The sequence below is a fragment of the Oryctolagus cuniculus genome, chromosome X (genome assembly GCF_964237555.1).
Source record: "Oryctolagus cuniculus chromosome X, mOryCun1.1, whole genome shotgun sequence".
NCBI classification, from domain to species: domain Eukaryota; kingdom Metazoa; phylum Chordata; class Mammalia; order Lagomorpha; family Leporidae; genus Oryctolagus; species Oryctolagus cuniculus.
Genome location: NC_091453.1, coordinates 34122070 through 34141595, shown reverse-complemented (window position 1 = coordinate 34141595; position 19526 = coordinate 34122070). Strand labels below are relative to the sequence as shown.

The following is a 19526-nucleotide window of genomic DNA, read 5'->3' as shown; positions in this document are numbered from 1 at the left end:
TACAAGTCACTTGTTTCAGGGCACAGCGAATCAGTGGAACAGCAGGAGTAGGAACCCACCCATGCCTGCCAGAGGCGCTCCCTGATCCATGCTCTGTGCTCCTGCCACCCAGGAACAGAGCCCTCTAGGGGCAGAGGTGTGACTTGAGGCCAGCCACTGGATGTGAACCGCTCCGAGTGGGGCTGCCTGGGATAGAACCTGGTGGGGGCGTGGGACCTGGATTGTCCCCATCTGCACTTCCCTTACTGCTCATTTCACATCCAGAGAGAGGAAGATGCAAGCTCCAGTGCCAGAGCATAAATCTTAGGGGGGGGGATACGGCCAGGGGGTTGGCTTTGGAGGCAGGGCCATATAGAGGATCCCTCATACCAATTATCCCCACCCCCAGCCCTGTTTCTTCTGCCCTTCCATAGCCTGGGGGGCAGGGAGGGGACACAGCGCTGCATCATCCCCCGTGGCACTCCGCTCTGGGGCCATTAACAGACGCCTCCCCATCGATCGGATCTGCTAAGTGCTGCTGATTCAGGCCAGTGGGGGGTGGGGGCCCCCTGGGGGCAGAGGGGGGTAGGAGCTGGGCAGGAAGAGGGGGGGAGTCCAGGAAGGAGGTGGGGAGAACTGGCAAAACTCCCTGCCACCCCCATTTTCCAGATGACGCGACTGAGGCCCAACCAGCTTTGTAGGAGGCGGAGTCTCCCCAGGGTCCCTCTCAGGCTGTCCTAGGGGAGGGGGCTCTGGGAGCCACAAGGCCCCTCCCTGCCTCTCCATCTCCCGGCAAGCTCGGAGGGGCGGGGAGAGAGAGTCAGAGGAGAACTCCCGGCAGCTCTGCAGAGGGGTCAGGAGCTCCGGTGCTTGGTACCCCCAGCCCCACCGCTCTTGCTGCTGCTGCAGCGGGGACACAGGTGAGGACAGCCCCATGGGGAGGGGGAGGGGACCACCAGTGTCACAGTCCTTGCCCTTCCCTGGTCCAGCGCCCATGCTGTAGCCCATTCTGGGACAGTCCCCCGGGGTCCCACCAGATCTTGTCTTTCCAGAGACCCAGCCCCCTTCCCCTGCCTGTGCCGCCTTCTCTCCTAGGCCTGGTTGTGGCTGCTTCTCTTCCTCTTCCTCCTCCTCCTCCTCCTGCTGCCGCTGCTGTCGCTACTGCCGCTGCCCAGCACGCACCGCCAGCCCCTCGGGGTGTGGTTTCCCCAGACCTGCCCCCAACGGTGGGACCCAGCCTTCTCCCGGACTCCCCCGCCAGCCTCCTTCAAGGTCCGGCAGTCCCCCTCCCTGAATCAGACACACCCAACTCCCCTAAACACCCCACCCCCCTCTCCAGCCCCTTCCTCTTATCTTAGTTTTTAGGGATCCCCGGGTTTCTCTGGGGCTGTGCCCAACTTCTGTCCAATTGAGTCCTGGTCCCTTGGGCTTCCCCAGGCCCCCTTTTCCTGCCTGCAGGACTCCTGAGGGTGTGGGAGGGGCTCTGTCAGCCTCTCCAGATAGTCCCCAGGTAGCTCTCAGCCTCTCAAAATGTAACCCAGCCCCTTTTGCCGCCCTGGCCAGTCCCACTAGGGGGCTCACCTCACTTGCCTTCCCCAGCACTCCTGCAAGGTGGAGACGACCGCCACCTCCACACACATACCCCGGGCGAGTCTCAGCAGCTCAGGTACTCCGGAGACAGCTTTCAGCCTCCCTGCAAGCTCCTGGTTCTGTAGCCACCCCTCGAGATGCACTAGCCCCCTTTCCACATCTCTAAGGGGGTTCCAACCCCTTTATCATTCCTCCAGAAATCTTGATGGTTTGGACAGCCCTCCTAGAAGCCCCCTGCCCCTTCCAGACTCTGCCTCTTTCAAGCACCTGTGGTCCCACTTCTACTCCTCTGAATGCCCCAGTCTCCTCGCCAGCCCTGCCAGGGGGTTCCAGGCCCTTTTTCCATTCCTAAGAACTCCGGAGAGTGTGACAGCCGCTCACGTGTTTGTTGGCCCCTCTAGACACCCCCAGTCATCTCTCAGGCATATGCTGGCCCCTCTACAAACATCTCGGTCTCTAAATCCTCCCTCAGACACCCCGTGGCCCCTCCAGACACTGTAGCTCTTGCTCGGTCCCTTGTGACATTGCCTGGCCCCCTCCTAGACCCTCTAAATGCCCCCCATGCTCCTGCCCATCTCTCTAGTTCCTCCTCCTAGTTCCTCTTGGCCTCTCTAGACACCCCCCCCCCCCCGCAGTGTCCTTGTCTGGGTGGCCCAGGGCCTCTCCAAGCCCCCCACCATCCTGGAGACAGCTACATTCTCCTAAAGGCCACTCCCCCCAAGTCTCTGTGGGCCAGGGGAGCGGCAGGATGGCGGCAGGTGTGGCCACGTGGCTACCTTTTGCCCGGGCGGCTGCGGTGGGCTGGCTTCCCCTGGCCCAGCAACCGCTGCCCCCGGCGCCGGGGGTGAAAGCATCTCGAGGAGATGAGGTTCTGGTGGTGAACGTGAGTGGCAGGCGCTTTGAGACCTGGAAGAACACGCTGGACCGCTACCCAGACACTTTGTTGGGCAGCTCGGAGAAGGAGTTCTTCTACGATGCTGACTCCGGCGAGTACTTCTTTGACCGTGACCCGGACATGTTCCGGCACGTGCTAAACTTCTACCGCACGGGCCGGCTGCACTGCCCGCGCCAGGAGTGCATCCAAGCCTTCGACGAAGAGCTGGCCTTCTATGGCCTGGTCCCCGAGCTTGTGGGTGACTGCTGCCTTGAAGAGTATCGGGACCGCAAGAAGGAGAACGCCGAGCGCCTGGCTGAGGACGAGGAGGCTGAGCAGACCGGGGACGGTCCAGCATTGCCGGCTGGCAGCTCCATCCGGCAGCGGCTGTGGCGGGCCTTTGAGAACCCGCACACGAGCACCGCAGCCCTCGTTTTCTACTACGTGACCGGCTTTTTCATCGCCGTGTCGGTCATCGCCAATGTGGTGGAGACCATCCCGTGCCGGGGCCCTGCACGGCGGCCCCCGAGGGAGCAGCCCTGTGGCGACCGCTTCCCACTGGCCTTTTTCTGCATGGACACAGCCTGTGTGCTCATCTTCACAGGTGAATATCTCTTGCGGCTGTTTGCCGCACCCAGCCGCTGCCGCTTCTTGCGGAGTGTCATGAGCCTCATCGATGTGGTGGCCATCCTGCCCTACTACATTGGGCTTTTGGTGCCCAAGAACGAGGATGTCTCTGGCGCCTTCGTCACCCTGCGTGTGTTCCGGGTGTTCCGTATCTTCAAGTTCTCCAGGCATTCCCAGGGCTTGCGGATTCTGGGCTACACACTCAAGAGCTGTGCCTCTGAGCTGGGCTTCCTCCTCTTTTCCCTCACCATGGCCATCATCATCTTCGCCACTGTGATGTTCTATGCTGAGAAGGGCACAAGCAAGACCAACTTTACGAGCATCCCGGCGGCCTTCTGGTATACCATTGTCACCATGACCACACTCGGGTGAGTGTAGAGCCTGTGTTAGGAGCTGCCCCATCAACCACACTCGCCCCTGCTATAAAATTAGGAAGGCTGGCCGAGTGAAGGACCTCTTTCTCCCCTTTGGTGCTTCACTTGTTCCTAGGTAACAACTGAGGGAGCTGGACACGAGTCTTGAAACCCCTCCCAGTTCTCACAATACCTGGATTTCCCAGGTCAGGAGACTTGGGTAGGAGGGTTGTCTTTGCTTCTTTTTCTGTTGGTATTTTCTCAGAGCCTCAGTTTCCCCCTTTGTAAAATGGGAACTGATGACTCCCTCTTATCTACAGAGGATACTGATATCATGGCTGTGAACGTTTTCTGAATGTTTCTGGTGCAGGATGCACGGGCATTGGCTTTCTATCGCTCTTTTTTCTGTTCCAAGAACCCATGTCTCCCAATCTACTAGAATTCTCTGCTGTGTGGGACACTGCTTCTGTGGCTTTGTGATTCCTTGATGGTTCCCAGAACAAGATTTTTTTTTTAACTGCCAATTTCTGAGATTGGGATAAAAGTATCAAATGGACTCACCAAACCCATGACACTCTTAAACACGTCATCTAGGGCAGCCGCTGTGGTTCTTCTCTAAATTTCCATCACTGCGATTAGGTATACCGTTGGTGCTCAGTATCTCTTGGTGAATGAATGACTCAATGAATTGGCCTTGCTCAGTACCTTAATACAGGTACAGAAAAAATAGATTTAGCGTTTCTAAGGAGTGGAAATTAATTCTGGTTACAGGTTCAGGATGAGATCAACAAATATTGAGCCCTGACAGTGGATTGGTACTGGGTGTTTGATGCCTTTTACCCCATTAAGTCCTTTTTATCCTATTCATCCACTCTGTGAGGGTGGATGGCTGTCCGTGTCTCACGGTCGAGGACACGGTCTGGGATGACACATCACAGAGCCCAAGATGGCCAAGTTGGAGGGACTTCTTAGCAGAGTCCTGAATGCTTAAAATGAGTCAAAATACACGAAGCAAGCAGGCAGAGCCAACCCAGGGCCAGCCTGAGCAGAGGCCTAGAGGCTGAAGCCTGCAGAGGCTGTGTTTCTATGGCGGAGTTCTGATTGCTGCTGTGGTAGGACACAGGTCTGCTGTGTGGTCTTGGGCAAGTCAGTTATGGAATCTCCCAGAGCTTCCGTTTACCTCTCTGTGAAACAAGTGAGTCAGCTTGGCTCTACTCCATCTCCATGGAAGAGCGGGGGCAGGAAATGAGGGTTTCAAGGCTCCTCCCCAATTTGTTTATCCGTGGACACTTTCAAGGTTTTCCCTGGGGGGAGTAAGAAGGGGTGCTGCCTAGAGAGCGTAAGACAGAGAGAGGCAGGCAGATACAACCAACAGAACATTCCTTCTGGGATGCTGTTCACCTCAGCTGGCCTGAGGGACTCTCGCCCGTGGAGGCTGTTGTTACCGCCTGTGACTTCCTCGTTCTCCCCTCTGCTGGGTGTGAACAGGTTTCCAGCTGATTCGGATGCCCAGTGCATAGCTCGGATGGTGGCAGCAGATGGTAGGGGCAGAGAGCCAGGCCTGTTTTTCAAATGACCCCCTACTGCTGGCCAAAAAGGTCCTTCCCCACATTCTGCAGGGCAAGAAACTGAGGCTCAGAGAGTTTGGGTGCCTGGCCAGAGTTGCAGGAGCGAGTCAGTGTCGGGTGACATGGAGTGGGGCACTGAGAGGTGGGTGGACACATTTCCTCACCTTGGCCTACCTGCTCTGCCCCCTACCCTAGCTATGGAGACATGGTGCCCAGCACCATCGCTGGCAAGATTTTTGGGTCCATCTGCTCACTCAGTGGCGTCTTGGTCATTGCCCTGCCTGTGCCAGTTATTGTATCCAACTTTAGCCGCATCTACCACCAGAACCAGCGTGCTGACAAGCGCCGAGCGCAGCAGGTAACTGCCCCTTCCATATGAGCACCTTCTTTTCCCCACACCCCCAGGGCGGTCTACTCTTGGGCTTACCCACCTGTCCCTTCGTCTCCTCCTGTCTCTGTAGAAGGTGCGCCTGGCAAGGATCCGGCTGGCAAAGAGTGGTACCACCAACGCCTTCCTGCAGTACAAGCAGAATGGGGGCCTTGAGGTGGGTAGGGCCCGGATAGGGGCTGGGGGGTGGGCAGTGAGTTGGGCAGGAAGGCGCTGACCTTACCTCTCTGCTCTGGCCACTCCAGGACAACGGCAGTGGAGAGGAGCAGGCGCTGTGTGTCAGAAATCGGTCTGCTTTTGAACAGCAACATCACCACTTGCTGCACTGCCTAGAGAAGACGACGGTGAGGCCTGCTGAGAGGTGGCATGGCAGACTGCGGGGGGTCCCTCTGCTGCCAACCCAGCTCCTTCCCTGGGATGGAGGTTTGCTGCTAATCACCCAGGGCTTCCTGGAAGAGGGCACAGTAGAGCTGAACCTTGGAGGATGGGCAAGGGAAGGGGAGAGAGACTAACTTCCAGAAAGGAGGGAAACGCCTGAGCGGACACGGGGGGTGGGGATCAGCTCCCAGAGGGTGCCTGTCTCCCTTCTGTCCACAGTGCCATGAGTTCACAGACGAGCTAACCTTCAGTGAGGCCCTCGGAGGGGGGGGATCAGCTCCCAGAGGGTGCCTGTCTCCCTTCTGTCCACAGTGCCATGAGTTCACAGACGAGCTAACCTTCAGTGAGGCCCTCGGAGCTGTCTCACTGGGGGGCCGCACCAGCCGCAGCACCTCTGTGTCCTCGCAGCCAGTGGGGCCCAGCAGCCTGCTCTCCTCCTGCTGCCCCCGGCGTGCTAAGCGCCGGGCCATCCGCCTTGCCAACTCCACTGCCTCAGTCAGCCGGGGCAGCATGCAGGAGCTCGATACGCTGGCAGGGCTGCGGAGAAGCCCTGGCCCTCAGAGGTAAGTACCTCTTCCATCCACTGGCCACACCTGGGGCTGCTTGGAGCTTGGAAGAGTGAGTCTGAAACTTCATGACTCTAGGCCTAGCAAGTTAACCTTGAACCCAGACTCCTCCAAGGGCTTATCCTGACCAGAACTCCTCAGTTTCCATTTGTTCTCTCACCAAGTATTTACTGAGCACCTACTGTAGGCCAAGCAGTTTTAGGCACTTGGGATGTAGCAGTGAACCGAGTGGAACAGATATCCCTGTCCTTCTAGAACTTGCAACCTACCAAGATGAAACAGTTACTAAGCAAACAGGTCAGTTACAAAGCCAGGTCACATAGTGTGGGTAAACATCTGTGAGCACCAAGAAAAAAGAGAAGCCACGGATGGGGCATAGAGAATGTGCAGGAGGGGATGCGGTCCTCACAGTGTGGTCAGAGACCTGAGGGAGACCCAGATGAGCCATGCAGATAACGTTGAAGAAGAGGTTTCTAGGAGTGAACATCTGTGCGAAGGCCCTGAGGCAGGGACGGGTCTCTGTGTTAGAGACACAGCAAAGAAGCTACTGTGGGTGGCGTGGAGGGAGAGAGGGAGGGAGAGGGATGGGGAGGGAAAGTCAAGAGGACTGAGGACCTGATGGTGTTGTTTCTGGTTTTTAAAGGCTCAGGCACTGACCCTGGTGCATTTGCGTGCCTGCTCGTCCCAGGTACTGCCCTGAGCACTTTTTATCATTTCCCATCTCGTTTCATCTCCAGCCTATGAAGCAGGAGCTATTGTTATTCCTATGCTACAGATGATGGGAAAGAGAAGTTTAGACTTGTTAAAGAGGAACCAGGCATAACACCCAGGGTTATCCGACTCTGGAACCCTCACTCTCCACCACCTTAATTGAGGATGTAGGAGAAGCATTTTGCACAATGCCAGGGACCCAGCAGGTGCTCAATAAATGCCACGATTGCAGTGGCAAGTGTTAAGATGACTTTGTAAACACCTCCCATCTTTCCCACCCTTGTCCACAGCCGCTCAAGCCTCAATGCCAAGCCCCACGACAGCCTAGACCTGAACTGCGACAGCCGGGACTTCGTGGCTGCCATTATCAGTATCCCTACCCCTCCTGCCAACACCCCAGATGAGAGCCAACCTTCTTCCCCTGGCGGTGGTGGCAGGGCCAGCAGCACTCTCAGGAACTCCAGACTGGGTACCCCTTGCCTCCTGCCTGAGACTGTCAAGATCTCTTCCCTGTAATGGGTGGGCCTGCCCACTCAGAAGGCCCCCTTCATTACTGGGGACTCCTTTCCAAAGCCATATTTTGGGGAGGCAGACAGGGGCCGGCCTGGGGACCCCTTCTGCCCCCTGCTGAGAACTATGCAATGGACTTCCATGGAACGACTCACCTTGGGGGCGAGGGGGAAGTAGTTAGGGAATGGGCAACTTCCCCCACCCCAGACAGTTTTCCCCGTGGGAGCTGAAGCACTGGGCTTCCACAGGCCCTGGCCTCCTTGCCCCAGCACACTGAGGGACTGGCCCTTCTCCCCCAGCTGCCTCCTGCATGCTCTTCCCTTCAGGTCCTTGGAGGTGGGTTGAGGTGGCCTGAGAGGGACAGCTGAGATGTCCTCTTCTCTCTGGCTGGGCTGTGGAGCTTTGGGAGTTCAGAGAAGAGAAACCCCTTGCCTCTGATCTGACCTCCAAAAAGATCCTTGGCCTCTACCAGGCCCAACAATTCCTAGATTCTGAAGCTTGGAATGCAATCAATTACAGGCTTCACGGGCTGTGGCCTCAGCAGTGCCCTGCCACCCCCAGGCCTTGGCTAAGGGGACAGGCTGCCTCTCCAATACATAGATAGCACAAATACCACCGCTCCCTTCCCTGGCTGCTGGAAACAGGTCCCTGCAACCTTGTCGTCTACTAGGCCCCTGGCAAACTCTAGCAATAGCAGCTGCTGCCATGACATTATGCAACACCTCTGACCGGTCTGCTGCAGTAGTTACGTCTGCCCTGATTGGAGGACCACCTCTGATTACCCCTCCTCCTTTCTCCTCCTTCCTGGGTTGGGCTGGAGTCTGGACTGGCTGAGATAAGAGCCTGGCAGCAGCAGGTGCTGGACTGTGTTTGGAGATCATGGGCATGTTCTTGGGCAGCAGCACAGACACATCACGGGCTGAGGCCTGGATTGTTCCTGAACTCTAGGAGCTTTTGGAGGCAGGAGGAACTTCTGATTCGCAGCCCCGTCACCCACTCCTTTTCACAAATTCCCCTCTCGCCTCCCTCCGGGGTCACCTTCCAGAATTCTTGCTCTCAGGCTGAAATCTGGCATCATCTCAGGTTCCCTGTCCCCAGCGCTGTCCCCACAGAGCTGGCGGCTGACAAAGATGTAGTTTCCATCGGTCAATAAAACCTGAGAGGAGAGATGGGGACCGAGCATCTGTTGGCTCTGTGGGCTTGGGGGCTGGGTTGGCCAAGGTGGGGGTTTGAAAACACTCTTGATTTCAATTCCTTTCAACCAGTAGAAGGCCTGGTGTGAGCAGAGGTATGAGGCAGGTGGCTGGTGATGTATTCTGGAAGATGAGGCCCTAGAAGAAATGAAAGAGGGTGATTTGAAGAGTCCAATCTACAACCAGGCAGGCTAGGGAGTCCCATGCTACTCCTTTTGTACATCATTGGTTCCAGCTCCCTCAGTCACAGATGGGTAAACTGAGACTCAGAGCAACACATACTTGGTTAGAGGAGACTTCAACTCAGGCTTTCTGACAGCAAACAACTCTGAACTGAACCCTAATAAAAGCATCTCTCCGTCTGATGGACTTCCTGTTCCTTGTGGCCTCTCCTACCTTCTCTTTTCTGGGTCATCAGCTACACAAGGCTCATGCATGACCGAACTCTGCAGAGCGCTGAGGAGCCAGGCCTTGGGTGAGGGAACCACTTATTTTCTCTTGCTTCAGGTTGCTAATCTGTGAAATAGAGATAATGATTCATTTATTTGCCAGTTATTCATTAACTGCTCACCGCGTTCTAGTGTTAGAAATACAAAGATGGGCACATTAAGCACAGAGTTGAGCATGGAAGGCGGATAATTAAGCAACACTGTATAGCTGGAGCTGTGATTGGTGGATTACAGAAGCATGTAGCTGCCAAGAGAACCTAACCTGGCCAACACATAAGGAATGAGTTGGAACTGGCCCAGGCAAAAGACGAAAGGCTGGAAATGCTGTAGGCAGGCAGAGGGAACAGCATGTACAATGGCCTGGAGGCTCGAGAGTGAGCCCAGGGTTCTAGGGGAAATGAAAGTAGTTCAGTTCAGCTAGGGAGGAGGACGAGGCTGTGAGGAGAGGTAGGCCTTGGAAGCTAGGAGATGGACTTGGGACTCCATTGTAAGGATAACGGGGACCTCTGAAAGCTTAGGAACAAGACTATCACGGTGAGGTTTGGGTTGCAGAAGGGCTGTTCTGGCTGTAGGGGGATGAATTACAGAGAAACAGTCCTGGAGGAAGAGCAGTGAGGAGGCTTTCGTGGTAGTCCAGCTGGTAGGTGATGGTGGCTTGGACCAGGGTAGGAGCAGTAGAATCAGAGAGAGCCAAGAGACTTGGGAGGAACAATGGCAGCACTAGGGATTGGCAAGCCTGTGGGAGCTGAGGGAGCCGAAGCAGTCAAGATTCACTAGACAATTCAATGGGATAATGTGTACAGGCATTTGGCTCAGAGTCCCAAACACAAAAGGCCAGAAAACATGAATCCCCTCCTCCCATTCAGTCTCCTGAGCAGACAACACTACTGATGCCTGTCTATTACTAATACCTTTGGGGGAAGAGCTTCGACTAGCAGCATCTGAAGGGAAAACGTTAGGTGGCACTCAGAAGCTTTCCAATGGTCTTTCAGTCAACTTATTGCATGACGAAGGCTAGCAGTGAGCCCTCACCTCACAAACCTTGGTTCATGAGCTCACCAGAACCCTGTAATGATTCCGCGCATCATTCTCATTTTACACAAGGGTAATCTCTAAAATCTGGGATCTTTTCTATGCACACACCATGAGACTAATTTACTGAGCACTTACTATGTGCCAGGCATTGCGCCAGGCCCTTTATAAGTATTACTCGCTGAGGCTCTGATGGAATTATCATTGTAATACAAAGAAGTCAAAATTGAGAACGAGTGGGTGTTAAATGACTTGCCAAAGATCACTCAGACAGGAAGAGCAGAGCTAGGATTAGCTTGTAGGTCTCCAGCCACACAACAGCAGCGATTTTACCAACCCCCTTGCGAGACCCTAGCTGGTGGCACAGTTGGTTCAGAAACACTAGCTGGATCCAAGCAAATTCAGTTTTTAGAAGAAAGCCGTAGTGCCCTTGCGTACCAGCCATAGGGGCGGGGAGGTCAACGCGAGGGTGAGTACGGTGGTGCCAGAGAGGGAGTGTCTGTTTCTCTAACACCTACTATCCCCATGGTGCCTGTCTGTCCCGAGGTTGGCTTGTCTGAAGTGAGTGACGGCGTCTCTCAGCCAATCACTGTAGAACTCAGCCTGTTACCAGGGTGAGGCGGCGCCCGCCTCTCCGGCCAAAGGGGATTTGTAGGTGGGTGGGACCGGAACTGACGATACGGGGACTGCTGTGATCTGGGAGTGTTGATGTTTTCCAGTCCGGGTGACTGTGTTCAAGTTGGTAGCCTGGAGGGGCGGCGCTTTTATCGTGCGCGGGACAGACCACGCTGTTCTTTCGCGGTACCCACGCCTGCGAGTCAGAGCCTCCACGAGAGACTTGACGAGCATGACGGGACCGACAAAAAGAAACGCTGGGAACCAGAGTGCCGACTTTGAAATCTGAGACGGAGGGCCCGGGAGGACGACCGCTTGCCTCTGATTGGCCGGGGGCGCCGTCGAGGACCTACGCAGCTGCTTTGATTGGTTGGCATCCGCAATTGTTGTGGCGGTGGCGGAGATCTTGCCCACGTACTTCCGAGCGACGGGCAGGGCTGTGCCCTGGCGCGCATGCGCGGCGCCCCGGGGCCCCACCCGGTAGTTCAAGAACCTGGGAGGGGGCGGAGCGAAGAGGTGCTTGTTTTGGTTCTGTTTCCTTTGAAGCCGAAGGCCGGAACGAACGTAGCCGTAAACTTGCTCAGCTACGACAGTCTCGCCGGAGAGAAGGCTGCGACAAGCCCGCCGCTGTACCTTCGTGCTAGACTTCACATCCGGGTTTTCCTCCCGGCGTGACCTGCGCGCCGCCGACGGTTCTCGAACCGGTGCCTGATCTCTTTATCCGGGTCTAGCTGCTCCCGTCGTGCTTCGCGCACGACTGTAGCCCCCTCATCCGGGTTCTCTCCCGGCGTGCCTCGCGCCGGGTTTGCTGGGGGGTACTCGGCTCTGCCGCCATGACTATTCTCCCCAAAAAGAAGCCGCCGCCTCCCGACGCCGACCCCACCAACGAGCCGCCGCCGTCCGGGCCTCTGCCCCCGGCGCCGCGCCGCGGCGGGGGTGTGGGCGTGGGCGGCGGCGGCACGGGTGTGGGTGGCGGCGATCGCGACCGTGACTCGGGTGTCGTAGGGGCCCGTCCCCGGGCTTCGCCGCCGCCTCAGGGCCCGCTCCCGGGGCCGCCGGGCGCGCTTCACCGCTGGGCATTAGCCGTGCCACCAGGCGCAGTGGCGGGGCCTCGGCCACAGCAGGCCTCTCCACCTCCTTGTGGGGGCCCTGGTGGTCCCGGCGGCGGTCCCGGTGATGCACTGGGTGCAGCAGCGGCGGGCGTAGGCGCGGCGGGCGTGGTGGTGGGCGTAGGTGGTGCTGTGGGCGTGGGTGGCTGCTGCTCAGGGCCAGGACACAGCAAGCGGCGGCGTCAGGCTCCTGGGGTTGGCGCCGTTGGTGGGGGCAGCCCGGAGCGTGAGGAGGTCGGCGCGGGCTACAACAGTGAGGACGAGTATGAAGCAGCAGCCGCACGCATTGAGGCCATGGACCCTGCTACGGTCGAGCAGGTAAGGGTTGGGGGTGAGGCTGGGCGTTGCATGTTAAAGTAGCAGCCCCTGGGCCGAGAAGGGACCCAAGGGACCTAGGCCTTCTCGCGTGATCTGACACTCCTACGTGTGTGGTAGGGATAGGATTTGCACTCTCCTCCTCCACTCCCAAGGACTTGTAGGTAGAGGCTTCCGATAAGGTGGGGGCCTTAAAGATGGGGGCTGAGGTCTCTTGAAGGGGGCGCTAGTCTTCGCTTCAGGCCCTGGGACCTCATTTTGGGGGACCCACAAGAGAGTCTTTCCAGAGACAACAGGCAAGATGGAGCTCCTCCAGAGAGGAGGAGTCAGGTGAGGCGAGGGCCTAGGCATCTCTGAGGAATCCAGGTGTGTGTGTGTGTGTGTGTGTGTGTGCTGCCGCTTGAGATCGCCCTTCCAGGACAGGCCAATGCGAGTGCCCCCTCCTGGGAACTCACGTAAGGTGGGGGCCTCAGAGATGGGGGTCTCAGCGTCCTTAAAGAACCTAAATGCTCCCAAGGGTCTGAGACACCGCACGCACGCATGGGACAGCCCTCGTCCCCTGCAGGGCGACATGGTGTGGGACCCCGGAGCGCTCGGGCCTGGCCCCTCCTCAAGGGTCCTAAGCCTGCCTTCAGGGGCCTGACACTCCCTGTTCTAGAATTTAGGGCTTGGCATGAGCCTACGTGCATGAGAGTATGTGCACACGCACACAGCAGAGGGATCTTCTGAGCTTTTTCTTGTCCTGGGGAGATAAGATCTCCTCCCCATTTGTGGACAGGGACTAAAAACAACTCCCAGGGCCTGCCCGGAGACTGCCTGGGTACATGAGATATATCTCTTCTGAGCGACAAGGGTCTGTGTTTCTCACCAGTGGCCTGAGGCTGCCGGCTTTCAAGAGATGCCCCCACCCCAGGGGGAGGGGGCGCTCAACCTTTTGTCAAGGGGAAAAAACCCACAGCTTTTGGATACTGGGGCCGAGGCGTCTGCTGCTTAAGGGCTGGGGGTTTTTTTAGGCTGGGTTTGAGACCTCTTCAGGGGCTTGATATCCCCCAGCAGAGGTCCCGGGCAAGGTGAGTTTCTCAGGAGATGGTTCTTCTCATGGACTGGCGTCCGAGTGTTCTCAGGGCTCTGAGGCCTAGCCGCCACACACACACACGCATGGGTGTAAGGTCTTTCTCAATTCTATGGGACTGAAATACACCTTGGGGACTTAACAGCCTGTCTTTTTCTCTGTAATAGGGGTTTGAGGGCTCCCTCTTGTCACAAGGGCCTAAATTTCTGTCTTGGGAACTCGAGCCTGCCTCAGGGGACATGGGCAGTATGGGGGTCCCAGAGATGCTGTCTGAGGCCTCCTTGTGGCTCTTTAGTGTAACTTGAAGGGCCCGAGGCCCACTCTGCCGAGGACACTGGAACTTTTCCTCAGGGACTGGAAACCCACTGCGCTCCAGTGGCTGTCCTGAGAGAGACAGGATCTGAGCAGTCTCTTCAGGGATCTCCTCAGGAGTAGGCGATCCTACCAGAACCGAGCCCTGAGGCTCTTCTCTCGGGTCAAGATACCGGGGCCCTGAGGGACAGGGTGCTGAGTCTCCCCTCAAAGGTTTGCAGTTGCCTGAGTGAAGGCCTGTTTCCCACCTCAGGATCTGAGGCATGACTCTTCCCTGAAGGCACTGTCACCTCACCTCGCACAACAGACATACACCCCAGTCATGGGAGCTTTTAAGGAATGTAGTATTTCCTGCTTTGGGTATTTGGGCCTAAGACTCACATTCCCCTGTCTTCCAGGGGCATGTGTTTCTGCCCAGAGACAAGAGATCCTTTACCTTAGGGACTGAGGCCTGAGCTCCCCTTTGAGCCTGAAGCTCTCCTACCATACCAGGCAGTCCCTTATCACCAGGGAGAGGAGCAGGAGGGCATCTTAGTGTGGCTGAGACTTCCTCATTGGGTGCTCTTCAGCTCATATAACCCCTTACCCTGAGCCCCCCTCACCGGGCCAAGAAGGTCCCCCTACCTTCCTTGAGAAGGTCATGTCCTAGGGACATGGGGTCTGAGCCTCCCTTCTGGAACTGGGAGAGATTCTGGGTCTTTCCCTGACCCACCTCTGCTGGCTTGCCATATCCAGGGTCAGGGAAATGTTCCAGGTTCTGAAAGGCAGGGCAGGGGTTTGGAACCCCCACTCCAGGGAAATTTTCCTCCCATACCCCTCTCTCCCTTGGTGCAGGTAAACCTTTGTGTACTTCCTTCACAGAGGGCAGGGCCTTGTCTTGAGCCCCATATTCTTATTTCCTACCATCATTATTTTTGACAGGGTCAGTCTGAGCTCAACAGGGTCAGGACCAGGAAGTTCATTTTTTCTCCATGGTAGGGGTACAGTGTCTCTCCTTGCCCACAGAAATGGGGAGTGATATATTCCCTGGTCCCAGGGGCAGAGGAAGAAGGTTCTGTGTTGCCATGTTAACCCAAGAAACACCTCTCTACAGCCCTGTCCTTACATTTGTCCCCATAGGAACATGGAAGGGGCCTGCACTGTGGCGTAGTTGCACAAGTCTCCGCCTGCAGTGCCATATCCCATGTGGATGCCAGTTCAAGTCCCTGCTGCTCCAGTTCTGGTTCAGCTCCCTGCTGGTATGCCTGGGAGGACAGTGGAAGGTGGCCCAAGTGCTTGGGCCCTTGCCACCCATGTGGGAGACCCAGAGGAAGCTCCTGGGTTCTGGCTTCAGCCTGGCCCAGCCCTGGCTGTTGTTGCCATTTGGAAAGTGAGCCAGCGGATGGAAGATATCTTTGTTTCCCCTCTCGTTGTATCTCTGCCTTTCAAATAAAAATAGATAAATTTAAAAAATAGAACATGGAAGAAGAGCTTTGTGGGCTCATGAAACCTGCCCTTCCTAATAACACAGGAGAGGCCCTCTGTCCTCTCACTTGGGATGAAGGGAAAAAGTTTCCTTTTCTCCCTGCCTCACCTGTGCCAACTTAGGACCTGTTAGGAATGAGAAGAGGCTGGCGCCTCAGCTCACTAGGCTAATCCTCCGCCTGCAGTGCCGGCAAACCGGGTTCTAGTCCCGGTTGGGGCACCGGATTCTGTCCCGGTTGCCCCTCTTCCAGGCCAGCTCTCTGCTGTGGCCCAGGAGTGCAGTGGAGGATGGCCCAAGTGCTTGGACCTTGCACCCCATGGGAGACCAGGAGGAAGCATCTGGCTCCTGGCTTTGGATCAGCGCAGTATGCTGGCTGCGGCGGCCGTTGGAGGGTAAACCAACGGCAAAGGAAGACCTTCCTCTCTGTCTGTCTCTCTCACTGTCCACTCTGCCTGTCAAAAAAGGAATGAGAAGAGGGGAGAGATTCTTCTTGCTCTCCCTGTCTTAGTCCTAAATTGTCATCGGGGGCACTTGTCCCCTGGAAGCCAATTGGATCCCTTGGGAAGGAGAGAGTTGTAGAGTCTGGATGGTGACTCAGTCCCCGTTCTGACTACTTCCTGTTTGTTCTGAATCTGAACAGACGCCTCCTTGGAGGAGTCTTTTTTGGCACTGTAGGGTCCAGGTGCTGGGGTTTCCTTTTCCAGATGTGACTGCCTTGCTGAGAGTCGACCCTATGAAAAGGATGACTTAGACGCTTCCTGAGCTTGGGGACCCCGCAGAGCTCTTCACAGGTGGTAGAAGAAAGTGGGCCTGGCACTTGTAATCAGGTGCTGTCGTTCCAGCTCTGAGACTGTTGAGACCTTACTGGGTGAACCAGAACAGGCGTCGGCTGTGCTGTCTGCACCTCTGTTTTCTCACCGGTCAGGGAAGGGGCTGGTGAGGTGTTGCTTAGCTTTGAGATTTTAGGGAACTCGGTCCACAGCCCTCTGGACCTGAAGGTGACAGAGTGGTGGGTGTCTTTTGAGGAGGAACTGGTTTCTTCCCCTCTCTTCCCTGCTCCTCTGTTTCAACCATCCAAGCATGGTGAGGAGGGCAAGTGTCCTACTGGTGTGACTTAGGGTTGCTAGTAATTTTTGTGGCCAGTTGTGCTGTGGTGACTAAGCTTGGTGAGTGTGGTCATCAGGGGCCTGTTGGGCAGTGTAGAGAGAGAGTTGTGTGTATGAAAGAGTTTGGGCTTTAAGCAGGGTAGGCTTGGGTGCAAATCCCAGCATCTCCTACCTAGGTGCTTCATGGCTTTGGGCAGCTACTTCACCTCTCAGCTGCCATTCTTGCAGAAGTCCATCTATGCCCAGAGCTGCTGAGTGTGTGGGATACCTGACCTTGCCCACCTTAGAGCTTGGCTGGTTCGTTGTCTTGCCTGGGGTGGGCCGTTTGCCCCAGAGCCATCTTGGTTCTCCCTGGGAGCCTTTTGGCACCCCTTGTAACACATCCTTGGTAGCAAAGAACCCACTCTGGCTTCTAGGAACCTGCCGGCTGATTCCTTGGGCCCTTGTTTCCCTTCAGGAGTTGGCTAGCTAACTGGTGGGGGATGAGCTCTGCCCAGGTGACAAGGATTTGAATCCTGTTTCTGCACTAAGCTTTTGTGTGGCCTTCAGGCTGCTCCTTTTTCTGCATCTTGGTTTCAACATTCCTGCAGTGACGGGGGGTGGGGGGGTTGGACTTACTGCTCCAAAGTAAGTTGTGATCTCCTCTTTAATTCCTGGCTCCCTACTCCCCCTGCCCTTCATGAAAGTTTGAAGTGGGGCCCCTTGGCTTTTGAGGATATGTTGTCTTTTAAGGGATGTGCTGTGACATTTCAAGTGATGTTCAGCCTCTCCCCTGGCTGTTGCTATAGGCCCTTGCTGTTCTTTTTGTAACAGCTTCATTGAGGTGCAGTTCACGTACCATCCTTGTGCATCCATCGCCACAATTTTAGAACATTTCTGTCACTCCAGAAAGAAACTGCATCCCTTAGCCATCAACCCCCAATCTCCCAACCCCCTCATCTCTTTCCAGCTCCTGGCAGCCATTAATCTACTTTCTATCTTGATTGATTTATCTATTTTGGATGTTTTGTATAAATGGAATAGTAAAATATGCAGTGCTTTGTGACTTGGCTTCTTTTACTTAGCACTATGTGTTCAGTACTCATCCGTGTTGTAGCATGCATCAGTACTTCAATCCTTTTTATTACTGAATAATAGGGTCCTGGAGGTTTTTAATTCCCCTCCTCTCAGTTTCCCGGCAATAGGCTGGGGCCGTGCTCTTTTCCTCCTGCTCAGAAGGCTTGTGTCTTGTGTTTCTCATTGGATGGGTTGCCTGTGTTTTGCCCATGGAGCCAGGCCAGTGTTCCTGGGTGCTTTGGGGGAGGGGATGGTGTAGGCACCAGGATTGCTGGGACAGAGCTGTGAAGCCCAGAATACTAAACACCTCTTGGCCATGAGCTCTGGGAAGACATCTGTCCACCGGGCCACTGCTGCTGCCATCTTCGCCTGCCCCCTTCCCCCTGCACTGGCAGCTCATTTATGATCAGCAGCTTCCTAGGCCAAGATAGAGGGGATTCCAGGCCCCTGTTCCCCTTCCTAGGGGGATGGTAGGGAGGTGAGTCCTGCAGAATAGCAGTCATACCATGTTTCACAGCCTTGAGGCCCTAGAGCTCAGACGCTAAGGTGGTGGTGGTATTTGTGTCTGTGGCTGCTCTGACAGATTACCACAAAGTGCATGATTTAAAACAACAAAAATTGATTCTGTCAGAGTTTTGGTGGCCAGATGTCCAAAATAAGCTTCACTGGGACAAAAATCAAGGTGTTGGCAGGACCACACTCTCTCTGGAGACTCTAGAGGAGAATTCAGCCCATTTCCAGCTTCTTGTGGTTGCTGACATTCCTTGGTCTCTGGCTGCATTATTTCCATCTCTGCCTCACATCATCTTCTCTGTATACGTGTTGTTTCCTCTTCTGTCCATAGCGAACCTCCCTCTGTCTCAGAGGACACTTGTGATTGCATTTAGACTCTACCTGGCGCTCCAAGGTAACCTCTCCCCATCTCATGATCCTGAGTCATGTCTAAGAACACCCCCTTTCTTCTTTATTTTACTTATTTATTTACTTGAGAAAACAAGCGTGCGTGCTCTGAGAGAGCGCTCATCTGTTGGTTCACTCCCCAAATGCCTGCAACAGTCAGGGCTGGGCAAGGTGGAATTTGGGAGCTAGGAATTCAGTGCAGGCCTCCCTCTTGGGTGTCAGGGACCTAACCCCATTGAGTCATCACTGCTGCCTCCCAGGGCCCGCATCAGCAGGAAACTGGAGTCAAGAGTTAGAGCCAGGTAATGAACCCAGGAGCTCTGATAGGCCACAGCATTCTCTTCTCTTTTGTTTCTCTTTTTATTAAAAAAGATTTATTTATTTTTCAAAAAATTACAAAGAGATGAGGAAAGAGAGGATGAGAGAGACCATCTATCTGCTGGTTCACTCCCCAGATGGCCACAACAGCCTGGGCTGGGCCAGGCAGGAGCCAGGAACTTCATCTGGGTCTCCCATGTGGGTGGCAGGGGCCTAAACACTTGGACCATCTTCCACTGCTTTTTCCAGGCCATAAGTAGGGATCTGGATTGGAAGTGGTGCAGCTGGGACAGGAACCAGTACCCATATGGGATGCTGGTGTTACAGGTGGCAGCTTAACCCACTGTGCCACAATGCCAGCCCCTCTTTTTCTTTTCCCCTTTAGATTCCTCTCATTCCTCTCCTTTTTTTCCTTGATTTGAAAGGCAGAGTTTTTGGGGCGGCACTGTGGTGTAGTAGGTTAAGCCTCTGCCTGTGGTGCCAGTTCAAGTCCTGGCAGTGGGAGATGGCCCAAGTGCTTGGATCTCTGTGCCCACATGGGAGACCAGGAAGAATTTCCTGGCTCCTGGCTTTGGATCAGCCCAGCTCTGGCCATTGTGGCCATTTAGGGAATGAACCAGTTGATGAAAGATCTGTCTCTCCCTCTCTCTATCTTTAACTTTGCCTCTCAAATAAATAAATATTTTAAAAAGAAAATAAAAGAGTTTTATCTTCTGATTCATTTCCTAAATGTCCGCAACGGCCAGGGCTGGGCCAGGCTGAAGCTAGGATCCTGAAACTCCCATCTGGGTTTCCCTACATGGATGCAGGGGACCAAGCACTTGGAGGACCATCTTCCACTGCTTTCTCAGGCACACTAGCAGGGAGCTGGATCAGAACTGGAGCAGCTGGGACTAGAGCTGGTGCCTATATAGGATGCAGGCTGTGCCATTGCTGGCCCCTTTTCTTTTTAAAGATTTACTTTTAAAAATAGTTATTTGTTTATGTGAAAGTCAGAAATATGGAGAAAGAGAGAGACCTTCCATTGGCTGGCTCACTCC

General features: G+C 55.3%; 2 protein-coding genes and 1 long non-coding RNA gene across 5 annotated transcripts in view; 2 read left to right on the top strand and 1 right to left on the bottom strand.

The window, feature by feature from the left end:
- Window positions 1-688: 688 nt before the first annotated feature.
- KCND1 (potassium voltage-gated channel subfamily D member 1) lies at window positions 689-7687 on the top strand. The gene is made up of 9 exons (XM_070067043.1): window positions 689-899; window positions 1075-1251; window positions 1579-1645; window positions 2205-3438; window positions 5187-5349; window positions 5453-5536; window positions 5625-5723; window positions 6070-6320; window positions 7325-7687. Exons 4-9 carry the CDS (start codon window positions 2318-2320, stop codon window positions 7548-7550), a joined length of 1944 nt encoding a protein of 647 aa, XP_069923144.1. The 5' UTR covers window positions 689-899; window positions 1075-1251; window positions 1579-1645; window positions 2205-2317; the 3' UTR covers window positions 7551-7687.
- A 1067-nt stretch (window positions 7688-8754) lies between these two features.
- On the bottom strand, window positions 8755-9249 carry LOC138847658 (uncharacterized). The gene is made up of 2 exons (XR_011385572.1): window positions 9134-9249; window positions 8755-8875 (listed from the first exon to the last, which is right to left on the bottom strand). It is a non-coding gene; the product is annotated as an uncharacterized lncRNA (long non-coding RNA).
- Window positions 9250-10891: 1642 nt separating this feature from the next.
- The window catches only part of OTUD5 (OTU deubiquitinase 5), a 31847-nt gene continuing 23212 nt past the window's right edge, over window positions 10892-19526 (top strand). For 2 of the 3 annotated variants that reach the window (XM_008272600.4, XM_008272599.4), the window contains exon 1: window positions 10906-12260. In XM_008272600.4, the coding sequence (XP_008270822.1) occupies window positions 11667-12260 (594 nt within the window). In that variant the 5' untranslated portion in view covers window positions 10906-11666. Of the gene's footprint in view, window positions 12261-19526 lie in introns of all 3 variants that reach the window. The other variant, XM_002719904.5, reaches the window with a different exon arrangement.

What these genes read in the sequence shown, in the direction of transcription:
- KCND1 (XM_070067043.1), top strand. Translation starts at nt 2,318, where the DNA reads ATGGCGGCAGGTGTGGCCACGTGGCTACCTTTTGCCCGGGCGGCTGCG. An exon ending in ACAAGCGCCGAGCGCAGCAG is followed by an intron (nt 5,350 to 5,452) that starts GTAACTGCCCCT and finishes CTGTCTCTGTAG; the next exon opens with AAGGTGCGCCTGGCAAGGAT. An exon ending in ACTGCCTAGAGAAGACGACG is followed by an intron (nt 5,724 to 6,069) that starts GTGAGGCCTGCT and finishes TTCTGTCCACAG; the next exon opens with TGCCATGAGTTCACAGACGA.